Genomic DNA, 16,338 nt, shown 5'->3' with positions numbered 1-16,338 from the left:
AGGGTTAGTGAGACCTGTTCTGCTCATCGTAACAGTCTGCGGCACGGAGGGACTCTGGAAACACCTCCCAGAGCATAATTGTAAAAGTTGATTTTAGAAGGAAGGAAGCCATGGATAAAACATAAGAAGATTATCACAGTCAGGGTGCTTGGTTCTATGAGGTTTATCCATGCTCGACTTAGATGGTAGATTTCCTTTAAAACTTGAAGATCTATTTTTTTACGGTGTTTTTTTTTTAAGCAAAGGAGATAACAGATACAACAACTTTCTGCTTACAGTCATTTCCATCTGTTACTGTTTGTTTTGTGGAACATGCAGACAGCCGACACTGTCGGGTCTTCATTGATCTACACAACATGCGGCAGAACTCACCAAATAATAACACGGAAATATATTTATGAAACCAAGAGTCAGCAAGTGAAATATGCTGCAGATGTGTTAATGAACACTTAACATGTCACCAAAAAGCACTAGCCTCCTTTAAGTCACCAAAGGACCGGGATGTCATTTTATATAAATGCATCTTTTATATGATAACAAGTAAAGACAAACACCGGCATCAGATACTATTTTTCTGCTCTATTTCACTCCTAACACAGTCACACCGGGTCATGCAAAACAGAATAAAATCACCATCCACAGGCTTTTAGGAAGACTATATTTTAATACCTGTCATTCCAATAGTAGGTTACAATAAAGATGGGAAGACAAACTAGGAACAAACATTTATTACTTCAGTCCATGCCTAGAATTATGGGGAGGCACTTTCAATACAATGACAGAGGATCGAGTCCAGAGACTCCCACTGGTCATGAGAAAAGGGATTAGGGAGAAAGGGGAGCCTTATAGAGGTACAGGAGCAGATATTTAACACCTTTCCACCACAGCCCTTTTCCTCCCAAAAGCCAGAACTTTTATTTTCCCCATTTATAGACCTCTAAGGGATTGTTGTTTGCATAACATGTTGTACTTTCTAGTAGCACTACCTGATATTTCGAGCAGTTTCTTGGCAAGCTTAAATTTTTTTTTTTTTTCCTTCAAGCGCCAATCAGTGTCTGCTTCAAATTCCATGACGGCATGTAACATACTCCATAGACATTAGGAGACTAACCAGGGAAATTAAATATATCTGAAATGACAACACAATCTACAACTAAAACGGCTTAAGGACCAGGCCCTTTTTCGTTTTTGCATTTTTATTTTTCACTCTCCACCTTCAAAAATCTATAACTTTTTTATTTTTCCATGTACAGAGCTGTGTGATGTCTTATTTTCTGCTAAACAAATTGCACTTCGTAGTGATGGTATTAAATATTCCATGCCGTGTACTGGGAAGCGGGAAAAAAATTCTAAATGCACTGAAAATGATGAAAAACACATTTGCGACATTTCTTGTGGGCTTGGTTTGTACAGCTTTCACTGTGCGCCCCAAATGACAGGTCTATTTCATTCATTGGGTCAATACGATCACGGGGATACCAAATTTGTATAGGTTTTATAATGTTTTCATACATTTACAAAAATTAAAACCTCCTGTACAGAAAAAAAAAATTCTTCATTTTACAGTGTTCTTGCGCTAACAACTTTTTCATACTTTAGTGTACAGAGCTGTGGGTGGTGTCATTTATTGCGATTTCTGATGAGGTTTTCAACGCTTTTATTTTTAGGACTGTGCGACCTTTTGATCACTTTTTATAGAATTTTGTCTATTTTTCAAAATGGCAAAAAAATGCAATTTGCGACTTCGGGCGCTATTTTCCGCTACGGGGTAAAACGCAGTGAAAAAACGGTTATTATATTTTGATAGATCAGGCATTTTCGGACGCGGTGATACCTAATGTGTTTAGGATTTTTACTGTTTATTTATATTTATATCAGTTCTAGGGAAAGGCGGGTGATTTGAATTTTTATGGTTTTTTTTATATAATTTTTTTTTTATACTTTTTTTTTTTTTATTTTTTTTTACTATTTTTCAGACTCCCTAGGGTACTTTAACCCTAGGTTGTCTGATTGATCCTATCATATACTGCCATACTACAGCATGGCAGTATATGGGGATTTTGCATACCATCTATTAAAATGTGCAGATCGCACATTGTAATAGATAGCCTAGATCATGACAGCCTCGGATCTTTTTTGTGATCCGAGGCTGTCATGACAACGGATCGCCGCTCCCCGGTGACGTCACGGGGAGTGACGATCGGAGCCAATATGGTGGCGCCCACGCGCCGCCGGCTCTTTAATGCCGCCGGCAGCTTTGCCGGCGGCAATCAAAGGATTAACACCCGCGTTTGGCGCAAGCACCGATCGCGGGTGTTAGCGACGGGCATTTGCTTCATCATGAAGCAAATGCCCGGTGAGTATGAAAAGGGCTCAGCCCGTGAGCCCTCTTCATACTCCCCCATGCGCAGCAAGACGTAAGGGTAAGTCTTATTGAGCTATGGGGTTAATGGGAGCTTGTCATCAAATGTTTCACAAATGCAGCTAGTAACAGGCTCCCAAAAAGCCCTATTAACTGACAGCCAACTATTTAGCTAAAAATAGTTTCCTTCACATCCCTATAAAATAAACTTTGTTAGCTTACCAAGCATACAGTCAGATCAGGCAGCAAGGCACAGGGTGCTTGTCCTGCTCTGCAAATTCCATCAGTCCCTACCGCCTTGACTCACTTCTTCATCTACCAGTGCCTCATGCCTCCTTCTCAACATTCAGCATTTCAGGTCATGTGACCAGGATAAGGTCATATAAGGTCCTTTACCTACGAACACTTGCAAAATCTACCCCATGTAGGCATCTGATAAAATGAAATCACAGCATTCCTCCACGGAAGTTGGGGAGGAGTAGAAGTCCAGCAAGGCATGTGGTGATTTAATGTGATCAGATACATATGTGGGGAAGATTTTGCAAATGTTAGTGGGTAAAGGACCTTAGATGACATCACCCTGGCCACATGACATGAAGTGCTAAATGGTGAGAAGGAGACATAGGTCATGGGGAGGAGTAGAAGTGATGATGTGTCTGGAATCTCGCTCCAGGAATCTGGCTGTATGCCAGGTAAGATGAAGTATATTTTATGGGGATCCGAGGGAAACAATGTTTAGCATTTAGTTATCAGGGCTCTATGAGAACCTGTCACTATGTGTATTTGTGAAAAATGTGGTGACAGATTCCCTTTAATAACATCATTCCACAACAGTTCTGAAAGTAAAGGGACCTTCCCAAAGGGTGGCGAGTTGTCCTACTCAATCGATTATGTTCCCAGTTTTAGTATGCACACTAATATAGATTTAATCACCAAGTTGGAACACGCACTTGACGGCTACAGAAAAAGATTGCTTAAAGTTAAATGGGTATTCTCATCTGTGTATTGACATTTAATTAATTTAATTCATCTTCCATAAACACACTTCAATTGGATGTTATTAATTAAAAAAAAAAAAAAAAAAAAAAGACCGGTGTGAAAAAAGTTCTCATCATTTTATATGTGGCAGATGAATTAAATAAAACGTGGATGCCCAGACGAGAATACTCCTTTAAATCTAGTCCTCCTTTGCACCTACCATTAGTTAGTGTACAAAAGGACGACAGTTTCTATTGCATTTTGTGTCACAATTTAGGCCACATCCCATTTTGCTGACAGCACCCCTTTCACATAGTCCATGTCCCACCAGTTGCTAAGGTGTCTTAAACAGCCTGAAACCTTTGATAAATGTGGTGCAAGGTGGTTTTTATCTCAGACAGGTTGATAAATCTGCGCCAATATTCTACAACAATCACATTTATAACAATGTAGTACAAATGATTGCAGCCCTCATCCCCACCTACCTGTTGGGAATCTTGGAGATGTCTATTTTATCTTTTGGGAAAACATAAGGGATGACAACAACTTTCTTCAAATCTGGTAATCCTGTAGAAACATGCAGAGAGTAAAAATTTGCATAAAGCCCACTACACAATATAACATTAGGTCTGGGTAGACTATGGAGTGGAATGTAGCTTCATGATTATTCTCTAATTCTTAAAGGGGTTTGCCCATGAAAGAAAGTTATCAAAATTTTTATCCCCTAGTAATGTTAACATACTAGAGATAATTTGAACCCCCTTATTTTACTCAGCTGATTTAGGTCCTATCACTCACACCTATCAGTGATGGTCAGCGTAAAATTTTTAAGTGTGGGTGGGGACTCTTTTAGCAGACACTTTGTGATCCCTCTGTGCTAGGAGATGCTGTGTGCTTGCAATGTGCTTAGATTATCAGGATCCAGGGTTTAGCTACACTTTTATTTAGCTTCCCGAACAGTTGTTAGTATCTGAAATGGACACAAAACATAACGAAACACTATACAAGACACACACAAAAAAAAAAAAAAAAAAAAAAAAAAGAAACAGATTGCTCTGCTGTGCCTCCCCCTACCCTAGGATCAAGACCTTATCTTGTCTGTAGTTTGTGAGGAAGGTTTTGTCTGCACACTGCAGTGCTCTCTGCCTCCTGCCCCTCCCCCTGCAGTACAAGAGAACATATTCCTGATAGAGGAATCTACATACCATAGTAAGGAGTTTATGGTTGGATGCAGGGACAACCAAAATATAAAAACACCTAGACTGATACAGAAAGGTTGGATTTACATCTGTGAAATGCTGCATTTTTGGTAATAACAATGAATTGGTAATAAATGTCTTGGGGTTTACAGAACTTTAAACAGATGATTCAGGAACAGACTTATTCACTCGTATGCAATGGAATTTTAAGTCGCAGAATGTTCTACAACAAATCTGCAGTCCGTGTGAACATGACCTTTAGACACCTGCCGAATTCTTCATTAATACCCTGTCATTTTACCATTTTCCCCAACAAATAGAACGAATATCTGAAAATACTGTACCTTTTACTACACTCTGCAGTTTCTCCAAATGAGAATGTTCCTTTCCATTATAAACTACAGCCTCCACCGAGAAGATTAATTTAGGCTGAATCTGTGAGAATCTGTCCAGCACTCCCTAAAGAAAGACAAACAAAGCAGTGAGTTGCAGTTGTTAATATCTCTTCTAGCAATCAGTGAATTTAAACATTCATCTCTTACATGCAGAGGGATAAAACCTGTCCCTTTTTTTGCCTTGTTGTAAGGACACTGAGGGCAGATTCCCGACGTGTCCTTACAACATATGGCACAGACGCATCCCACTGTATGCTTATACGTCGCCCGGGGACGACTCCTCCACCTTGAATGTAGGGGATTTTTATTGCCTCCTCTGATCAGGATGGAAAGATGTAGCTTTCAATGTCTTTCCATTCTGTCTTTTTACGGTATATGTGGTATAGTGGTAAAACGGAAGTTAGTATATACTAATGGGTACGCTCAGCATATACACCAGCAGCTTTCCTGGTGTATACGCGGGAATGTGATGTGAACTCAGCCTTAGGCAGAACAACAGATATGCTGGTACAGCTCCAAAACACAAAGAGTTGCATTAGCCCCATCAATTAAACATCACTGCAGACAGAAACTTTATTACATTGTGTGCCTGTATCAGTCATGCCTGTGTCACCACTAGTCTCCAGCCACAAATAGCATCTTATCATCATACTGCAGCAACACACACTGTAAATGAACCATCATTTACACATCAGCCGCTGCCAGCTAACACCTATAAAAATACCTCCCATATAAAGCACAGCGCATGCTTATGTCACAGAACAAAGAACAGAATAAATAACCACAAGGCAATGAGACAAAACATCCACTGCAAATTATAACAACCAAATTTCATGTTATTTCTAATAATACAGGGGAGATGAGCTGCCATCTGTTTTACATGGTGCAGTGAAATTATAATCCCACAACAGACTATAGGATACAATTTGGGAGCATTATAAAGCAGGTTTGCCTTTGGTGCTCATTTCAATGGTCTGTATTTTATGCTAGTTGCCTGGTGAAAATACATCAATGACAATTTCCCTCTGTACATGTCTAAAGTCCCTGCATCATGTAGACAGATACCCCTTTAAAAAAAAAAAAAAAAGTCTGGATAAACTTCCATTGAAAGATAGAAAACTGGAAGAATTTCACATAAAAATGATTTCTAGAAAAAAGCTCAGCAAAGCAAATCTTTAGGTAATCACCCTATAATAGATACTTGGAAACCAACAATTAGATGGTAAAATCTGTGCTAACTCTCAGCCTAAACTGCAATGTTCCTCAAGAGCCCTTTATGTCCATCAAGTAGCCGGAGTATAATCCTCAGAAAAGACAATAGTTAAATTAAGTGCAATGACGCCAAGAGAACACAAAATTATACAGTCAGAAATGAGTCAGAAGCGTTACACTGATGGTACATTACTGGGTAATTGTGGCCTAACAGATGATTTAGTGCAATAACCCCAAGTAGAGTACAACTGACTGGCCGGCGATGAAGAATTATAGGAAGAGATTGATTTTTAATGAAGTGAGAATTGCAGAACAAGCGAACATTCGCAACATATGAAAATCAGGAAATAAGGTTAACTCTTTCATTTCCATCTCTGAAAGTAAAATAACGTGAATAGATTTTGTGAAGACAGACGTCCGTCTAGTGTCAGAAAAAGATATACAGAGAAAGACTAAGGTGCTACTGCTCTCTGGTGGTCACAGGGAGAAATGCAGAAGAGAAACTAGCACTGTAAAAAGGACATATTTGTTTATGTACAAGAGACGCAGCATACTGTAAATGCAAATGTGCGTTTCTATTCAGAGTGTTAAACTAAGAAAATCAATAAATCCAGGACTTATTTTTTTTAAAGCAAATAGGTATATAAAATTATCCCACATTTGTATCCCACATGGAATATTGGTTTTACTGTACATAACATGCTGGTTACACCAAATGAGACTTAATTCTTGAGTAATATACAATATGGGCCAACATGGGTTAGAAAAATTTACATTATAAAACACCTGAAGGAAAGCGGTGACGTTTCCCTCTGAAATTCTGTAGGATACCTTTACTCTACAGCCCTTTATCAAAGTGCAGTCACCTACTAGCAGAACCTGCACAACAACTTAGCTGGCTGGTTCCTCTAGCCTTGCCTTACCATGAAAAGCTCTGCAGCATGGCATATAGTGACCCAAGCATCACCTGCTGACACCAGACCACGTTAGAATGGGTGTGTGAATAGGTCTGATGAGAAGAATGGGTCCATGTACAGTGCAAACACATGTAAAATATGCTTTTTGGGAGAAGCCATGGGACATTTTAGGTTTAGATTTTGACCTAGGACAGATCTATGACCAGCTCCCCATTCTTCTATTCTTAGAACAATGGAAAGCCCCAGGCAGATAGAAGCTCCTCTTACAAAGTTCAGAACTATACGAGGACAGGGTGGAATTGTATAAGGCTATGGACCTCCAGACTACAGTTTATAACAATAAAAGTATTTCCTTGTAAGACTGTACGAGTAGTCAGGAGACTAAACGCAACTTATGGAAGCTACATAGTTTCTGAAATCATGTACACTCTGGATCTCATTCTGGATGTTTTCTCAATTTCTAATGTTTCACGAAAAATTTCTGACAGCTTGTACCGATGGCCTACGAAATCTGCAGCGCCATTTAGTACAATACATGTGGAACTGGCATTTAAAATCCCATCAACATGATGGGGAAAAAAAAAAAAAAGTTACATGGGAGTTAATATATGTTATTTTCAAAATGTACAAGATAAAATTCAAAGCATATTGTATATACTATACACAGAGATAGATAGATAGATAGATAGATATACACACACACACATAAGTTGAATAGGATAAACGATTACCTGTCTATTGTCAATTTGACTTACTTACCCGTCCCGTTGACGCCGCCGATCTGGAATGTACGACGAGGATTCAGCTGCAGCGATTCGCTAAGATTGTGCGTCCAATTTCCTGCAAGTATTGCTTCCCAGATGAGGTCCGCCGGAATTCACCTTCTTATTCCCGGTGCATGCGAGTGCTGATGGTGCGACACAATTTTATTTTTAAATTCTGCGGTTTGTCCGACGGCCACGCCCCGCGATGGAAAAATTTGTGAAACCCGACAGAAATGCGGCCGCGGGAGCCTTAGTAAATGTGCCCCATTATGCCTTCTCTCTCCCCACCAGTTCTCAGTCTTCTCCAACCTGCACAGCGTGACAAGGCAGAGAGCAGGCCAGGGCGTTAACATCAGGCCACCACATTTACTATAGTCTCCGCTAGAAAACTAGAAGAGACTATGGCAAATAACTCTGCTAGTCCAGACTGGTCTACAGCTCCGAACTGGTGAAGTTGCACCCACATTTACTAAGGGGCCGGAACAGAAAGCCAGTCTTAATTCCCCCTATGTATTTAAGGAGCTGTTGTGTGATAAAAGACATGTATCCCCTATCCACAGGAAAGGTATGACTGGTAGAAAGATGGAGGTCTGACTGTGGGGACCACCAGTGATCAGGAGGACTCTGTGAACTTTATTAGCAAAAAAGGACGATTGTATTGCAGTAAAAGAAATCTACAATGAAAATCAAGCATGGATAAACCAGGGACACTTACCCATAGATCCAGGGACCGTGGTAATCGTCCTATATTTGTTATTCATTCTTCCAAAATCTACTTTTAAAATTATTCTAATAAGCATGAAGAGCTCTGGGGGCGTTACCAATACTCCTCTGTGCTGAAGCTTCACAGGCTACTACACTGCCTCAACCTCTCGCTCTGCACTTCTCCTTGATTCAATCTCACTGCAGCAGAGGAAGTTTCAGTACACAGCTGGAGGGGACACAGCTCTTTGCACAATGTAACAATCTGTGAAGCGGGTCTGGTTATACCAAATAGAAGATCACCCTAATCACAGTGGATGTATGGCTCTAGGAGCAAGCTATGATTGGCTTTGAAGGCAGATTTCATTTAAGAGATTTGAGTGAAGTGTAATAAACAAAACCACACACAAAACGAAAGCACACAGCAAGTAACTAACATATTGACTTTGGCCACATTCCTACATCCTGATACAGTCACACCTCTGTTTAGAAAGTAAATACAATTCATCTAGTATACAGAGGATCACAGTGAAGATAAGCTGTGCCAAAATCATCTCTCACATATGCAAGTCCAGGCTTTCAAAAGTGGGGAGTGCCCTGGTCACCTACAAACTGAACACGTGGCCTTTTAGATATAGCATGCACTTAAAAGGGAACCTGTCACCACATTTGCACATATACAGCCAGTGGCAGTTTCCTATAGAGCTCTATGCCTCCTTACTGGTCACAGAGTGTCATCATCTCAGGTACTTTAGCCTCTTAACAATAGCAAACTGTACCCCATGCATGTATCTGACCACATTAAGTCACAGCAGCCTCCACTGCTCTACTCCTCTCCATCCTCCATGGAGGCTGCTGTGATTTCATGTAATCACATACATGGTGTACAGTTTGCTATTCTTAGACGGCTAAAGGACCTGAGATGATGTCACTCTGGTCACATGTCATGACTGTAACAAGGCACTGTGTAAAAAAAAATTTCAATTTTCCCATCTCTACATATAGTTTTATATGTAGTTGAATATTAGCAGACCTAAGTGCAAGGAGGCAGGGATGTGATTTGAAGAGACACAGAGCCTTCAGTCAGAAGAGAGAGAAGAGTCACAAAAGCTGTAATTAAGTCTGTAATTAAGCTACAGTGCCCCACAGCTAATTTTAGGTGATATGGGGAGGACTTGTAACCCTTCATCAGCAGACATTGCTAGTCAGGGTGGTCAAAATTTGGTGACAGGTCTGCTTTAAGAAAATGGGGCAGATTTACTTACCCGGTCCATTCACGATCCAGCGGTGCGTTCTCTGCGGTGGATTCGGGTCCGGCCGGGATTCACTAAGGTAGTTCCTCCGACGTCCACCAGGTGGCGCTGCTGCGCAGAAGTTCCGAGGCCCGCCGGAATGCACTGAAGTACACCGGCCTATTCCTGGTGAAGGTAAGCGCGAGTCCCACAACACTTTTTTTTTTTTTTTTTTCCTTTAAATGCAGCGGTTTTTCCGAATCCGTTGGGTTTACGTTCGGCCACGCCCCCGATTTCCGTCGCGTGCATGCCAGCGCCGAAATCGGAAATATTCGGGTAACACGTCGGGAAAACGCAAATCGGGCCCTTAGTAAATGACCCCCACTGTGTCCAGAATGCACAGAAAGTTTCACTTTTAAGTACAGGCAAATTAGCAGACTGGGCCAGCATGGGTTTTTTTACAGTACACCTTCCGGAGGCTCCCACTGAGGCCCTGTTCACATGATGATGATGTGTTGTTGATGCATTCCAAAGGCTTGAATCGGGATCACATGCTGGTTACATGCAGTGGAGACTGTAACCTTAGCACGTGATCAACGCTGAAGCAAAGCATCGTGTGAACGTGGTCTCAGTCTTGATTAACAATGCATCAGACTTCAAGGCCATCCCCATGGTACAATGAAGCTCATAGTCATAAAATAAAATTTTCTCTGCAGTCAGACAATTGTTTTTATAAAATAAAGATAAACTACTAGAGATTCTTCCACATGGTCCCATTAAAATAGAAAATATTGTCATCCCTTTGATTTACCGTATTTCTGACTGAAGCGCAATTCAGCCAGGCCACTCATCTTTGAATAGAGAGGGGCAGGTAAAGAGCGCCAACTCCCCCCTCTCTTCTCCACCTGGCCGTGTGCTAAACTGGTTTCGACCCCAGAGAGCACAGGTGGGCATGAAGTCTTAATGTGAATATGCAATATACTGGTGAGTGAAGATCTAGCTATTGTGATTTATTCCTCCCCCACCTTCTGGTCTATGATATCCGTCCAGTGTACGGTCTGAGATTCACAGACCAACCACAGTTGGCCAAATGAGCCATAAGAATTAGGTTAGAAGAAGGATAAGAGCCAAAGTTGTCAGAGAAAGAAGCACTTACAAAAGATAAAAGGCAACCCTCTTAACATCAAGCATGAATTTCAGAAAGCCTAATGACATAATGCGGGATAATAGCCATGAGGAACAGACTCCCACCAGTTGACAGTGCTGTTTCAATGTCTTTGTATCCCATCAGTACAGTGTAGGGAACTGCTTTAGCTGAGCCAGAGGCTAGAGACTACATCTAGGAAGTAAAAACTCTCCTTAAGGAGGCATTGACAAAGGTAATGTTTCCTTATGTAGTTTGGGTGTCAGGTTTTCCTTATTCCAGAAGAAGCATTTGCATATTTGCCAAAGTTTCCTGTGTTTATTTTTACCATTCATTTGTTCTTTATAAAATTTGTTAAATTAAGCAGGATACAAAAACTTACATTCACTCCAAAATCTGGGGATGTGGCACTCCAAATTGCCCCAATACTTGCAGCAGCCAGCATAGCCTCCACTGTTTGTATGCAGTTTGGAAGGTAGCCTTTACAAACAAAATGAAATAAAAACAAATAAGGTTTCTGCTATAAAATAAGATTATACTTCAAATGATCTTAAAAAGTTGGCATAGCAAAAGGATAAGTGAAGGTCCAACTCCATATAAATGCTCATTCATCCTCAAGCTTAATTCATTCTTCATTGTATTGTGGGAGATGGCTGTGTGCTGTACTCCAGTGCACATAGCAGCAGTGAGTGTGCACAGCCTGCCAAACCACGTAGATGGAGGAACCAGCGATCAGTGGATGTCCGACTGCTGTAGATAGGGTCACGGTATTTAGAGATTGCTATTGTCTTCTCTTTTGGATGGTTGATCAGATTGGTGGGGGATTGAGACTCCACACCGCTGAGATTGTGACCTTAAGAAGAGACTTTGATGCAGGTCCATACCATGTACAGGCGGTCCCCTACTTAAGGACACCCGACTTACAGACAACCCATAGTTACAGACGGACCCCTCTGCCCACTGTGACCTCTGGTGAAGCTCTCTGGATGCTTTAAAATAGTCCCAGATTGCAATAATCAGCTTAAAATTGTCTGCAATGAAGCTTTATTGATAATTCTTGGTCCTATTACAGCAAAAAAATTTGAAACTCCAATTGTCACTGGGGCAAAAAAAAAAAATTGTCGGGGACTGCAATGATAAAATATACAGTTTCGACTTACATACAAATTCAACTTAAGAACAAACCTACAGTCCCTATCTTGTATGTAACCCGGGGACTGCCTGTAATATAGTACTGTGTCAGGTTACTGCAGAACAGCTGCAGGGTTTTATTCATCCATATTATACATAGATCAAAGACAACATTTCCCCAAAAATTTGAGTTGAGTTGAGCCAATCAACAGAATTAAAAGACCAGAAGTTTTATTTTCCCAGTCCGTTCAATGGACGTATTCGATTATCATCCATTAACACTTAGAAAATTATATTGTGGAGGTTGCTGAAAGTATCATCTGTCTATTTGGTCCCTGAGCTACTGGTGACCACATAGATAATAGTCACTGATACTCGCCCATAATGATAGGTCTATGGACAAGCTGCACATATTCATTTAGCGGCTGTTTATTTTATTATACTCATCTGCATAATTCTGTAATCCAATCTTGGAACCGAAATAGGCCTTGATGTCAGGATTATATCTCTAATGAGCTCCCTGGAGGCCACATGCACTTAGTTACAACGTGCACTGGCCTTCTCGCAGAATGGCCTAGTACGCTCGGGAGGGAATAGGACCTGCTCGGAGTTTTTCGTCTCATTTAGGCAGCTCACGCTGGCTGTAGAAGTACAATGGCCGTGTGTGAGCCCATATAAAATTAAGGATATGGATTCTAGCCGTTTTAGTAATTAGCAGATTGGCAGGAGGCGTTAAAGAGAATCTGTAAGGTCAATCTGTGACCCAAAACCAGCTACAGGTCCTCCTGGACCTGTGATATATGGTGATAAATTGATCTGTATAAAAGCTGTCCGTGCCCTCAATTAAACAAATATATATATATTACTATACTCCCCTAGAAGCAAGTCTGACGAGGCACATTGGACTCGCATGTGAAGGTCCAAGTTCTGGCACCTACTCCCGGGTTGAGGCAAGTAATGCTGGGATAATACCCGGTTTCATTGTGGATGCGCCGTAACTACATCCCTAGGACCGCGGGACCGAGGCAAGTATAAAAGGTTTGGGTTTTTTATGCAACTACATGGAAAACTAAAACAGGGTGATTTGGGACATCAAACCACAAGTCCATAAGACCTTTGGGTGGTTTTGTGTCCCAAACCACCCGGAAAGATTCCATCTAAACTTGTTTTGATAAAGCTGCTCATTTTTATTTCTGAACAGATTTTTTACTAGATCTGTTGCCTGGATGAAATCAGAATCAATACAAAGGTTGTTGCAGATTTGGTTTGATTAATTTGCCTGTATATTTTTAAAAAACACAAACAAAATAAACTGCTACAGAAAAGTGATGTGTTGCTCCTTTTATTTTGCGTATCCCATTTTCCACGCGGAATAAAAGTGCATCATGTACGTGACATCATCATGCTCACTATAGTGCCATCTTATTACATAACGGAATTTCCACTGTGTTAGGGAACTGGATGGAAATAATACTTCAGATTTTGATGCAGTTTATTCATCCGATTTCACTGCAAAGAATTTAAAAAAAAAATACAATTCATCAATGGGAGTTTTGGTATATAAAGCATGGTGGGGAATATGGCATATCGCCGTTTTCCAGCAAGGCGGGGCGCAGAATTTCCATAGTAAAGTCTGTAGTGTGAATGAGCAGTGGAGCTCTTCTGCCCTGTATGCCAGGTCAGAACAGTCCCAGCACAGGAGAGCTCACACCTGACTATTATCCTAGGGAAGGCAGTTTTGTCATATAAAATTGCCATCATGAAGCATCACAGCTTTATCCAACACATTCTGATTCTTTCACGGTTTATAAAAGGAATGTACACAATAAAACGGCAGTAAAGTCTCAATCGGGTCACATGAGGCTTCTAGATCATTAAACAGACTATGAAAACAGCAAAAATATTTGTCTGGAAAAAAAAAAGCTTTGGAGATTTTAGCACAGCACAAATTGCTAATGATTAATTTTCTTTTCTTCACCATCACTTTTTATTTTGGAGAGAAAGCTGTTGACTGCCATAATACAAGAAAATGATGACAATTACCGACAACACGATCTCCAGTCTCGACTCCCATCTTCCTCATGGCAGCTGCATACAAAGCAACATCTCTTCTCAGCTCTTCAAAAGTCACTTTTTCCACATTCTCCCTGCCTTCCCCTGAGGAAAATAATGAGAAACAGCTCAGTATAATCACCACGGGAATGCCAAGTGCCAGGCCGAGAGACACTTAATAAATAACGAATAATGGGCAACCTGCCGCAGATAAACACACATTATACCATTTATTACTTATTCTTAACTAGCAAATCATACCGAAAAGTCAGCACTATGTGACAACACAAGCCTCAGCTTTGTTAAGACCATTCATATTATTACAAGCAGAATAGCATAGATGAAGCCTATTTAACAAATATGCCAATACAAAATCTTGCACAGGTCAAATGGTACCCTCCATAAATGAACCCAAGTTATTGAAAATGATATTGTTAATCAGAATGGAGAGATCGGCTTATGCAAATGTATTCTATGTATAAGGCTAAATTCACACTGCAGCAAGGGGGGCGTATATGCACAAGTGCAGCACCGTACCGCTCCGTACCTGGGAAAAAGATAGGACATGTCCTATCTTTTCCCATATTATGGGTATTACGGTGCCGTGCGCCATACTTCCCCAGAGAGGGGCTCTCACCCCCTTCTCCTCTCCCCGCGCACTGTTGTGTGTCTGCCATATTACGGTACTGCGGACAAGGGCAGTGTGAATGTAGCCTAATGTTGTAGAACAGATAACAGTAGTAACGCACATAAGCGGTATGCGCAATTCAGATAATGGGAGCCTCTACCAGCTGCTTATCCCCATCTATAGAGATTACATAAACTATTCAATAATGGGGTCTTACCATTCAGCTTTATTTCTCAAAAGATAAAGAACAAATAAAATGATCACCCCAAATCCACTCTTGGCGAACTCAAAAACTTTGGCATTCAGGGAAAATATTACAATAAATGGCAGATATTTAGATAAATTTAAGAAACGTACAAACTGGATTCAAACAGAACTGAATCTGGGGGTCTCGAGAAAAGAGAAATACCTTTCCAAATTCATCTGCACTAATAGGTCAAAGACTAGGGTTAAACCTCACACAAGTGTACATATTAATGTTAGAACCTTTGTCAACAAATAGACTTTGGAAATCTTCACTGATGGTAAGTTCTTGCGAGCAGGGCCCTCACTCCTATTGTCCCACCTGACCATGTGATCACTATTTAATGTCTCAGGCCTCATGTACACTACCGTTAGTCTTACTTGCATCCATTTTGGCTGTAGGACAATGGGGTGGGGGGTATGTAAAGAACTGCTTTAATTGTCTTTTTCCACATGTTCAAAGCTGAATGTAATGTTGAAAGGAAATCTACTATTGGGAAACTACTTTCTGAAATAATTCCCGATGCAAGTTTCCCCTCCCTACAAATAAACTGTAATAAAACATTATGGTAATTAGTTGCAGAGGCTACTAGGGGCGTGTATTAGTGTCATTAGTGCTGTATTCCGGATCAGCAGAAGAGTCTTCAGCAGAGGGATACAAGCGCAGTAGCTCTATTGACGCGCTACAAGATATAAATTACGAGCGTGGTGGAGGATACAAAATGGCTTCATGGGGAATGGAGTACCCTTCGGCCCCAGAGCACCATGAGGCTACAAACACGCCCCCAGTAGCCTCTGAAACTAATTACCATAATGTTTTATTAAAGTTTATTTCGGCAGCAGCTTCATCCCAGAAGTAGGCAAAGACAAGATGCAGGGAGGGGAAATCTGCATCAGGAACTACTTCAGAAAGTAAAGAGAAGAGGTAAAATGTAGTCAAATATTTCCCCAAGGGAACAATTCATTGATGTGTAGTATTGTTATGTGTTTAATGAAAATGCTTTTATTTTATATGCTGAAGATTGATAACACTCTGCTGTGCAGTGAAAGAATAGGGGTTTTGCCCGATTTACAATGCTACCAATTACAGGGAAAAAAAAAAACGTCTTCGGTTTCTGGGATGCCCATGTGATAATTTACTAACCAATGAACTATGGACATTACTTCTTACCTTTAACCACTTCGCGACCGCCCGCCATGTATTCACGGCGGCGGTCGGGTCGCGCTGCATGGAGAGGGCTCACGGACTGAGCCCTCTCCATAGCCGGTAAGTCTTTGCTGCATATTGCTAGCACCGATCGCGGGTGTTTTCACAGCGATGGCTGCCGGCAAAGCTGCCGGCAGCCTCAAAAAGATAGCAGCGCATGGGTGCCGCCATC

At 40.9% G+C, this 16,338-nt stretch overlaps 1 protein-coding gene across 1 annotated transcript in view; it reads right to left on the bottom strand.

Annotated features, from left to right (window-relative positions):
- The window catches only part of AACS (acetoacetyl-CoA synthetase), a 57,835-nt gene that overhangs the window by 29,954 nt on the left and 11,543 nt on the right, over positions 1-16,338 (bottom strand). The window contains exons 4-7 of the mRNA XM_072144364.1: positions 14,080-14,193; positions 11,288-11,385; positions 4,884-4,998; positions 3,826-3,907 (exon numbers count right to left, since the gene is read on the bottom strand). Of these exons, the coding sequence (XP_072000465.1) occupies positions 3,826-3,907; positions 4,884-4,998; positions 11,288-11,385; positions 14,080-14,193 (409 nt within the window). The remainder of the gene's footprint in view (positions 1-3,825; positions 3,908-4,883; positions 4,999-11,287; positions 11,386-14,079; positions 14,194-16,338) is intronic.

This window comes from Engystomops pustulosus, chromosome 1 (assembly GCF_040894005.1).
Source record: "Engystomops pustulosus chromosome 1, aEngPut4.maternal, whole genome shotgun sequence".
Classification (NCBI taxonomy): Eukaryota; Metazoa; Chordata; class Amphibia; order Anura; family Leptodactylidae; genus Engystomops; species Engystomops pustulosus.
The sequence above is the reverse complement of the archived record's forward strand: the minus strand, read 5'-3'. Positions and strand labels throughout refer to the sequence as shown.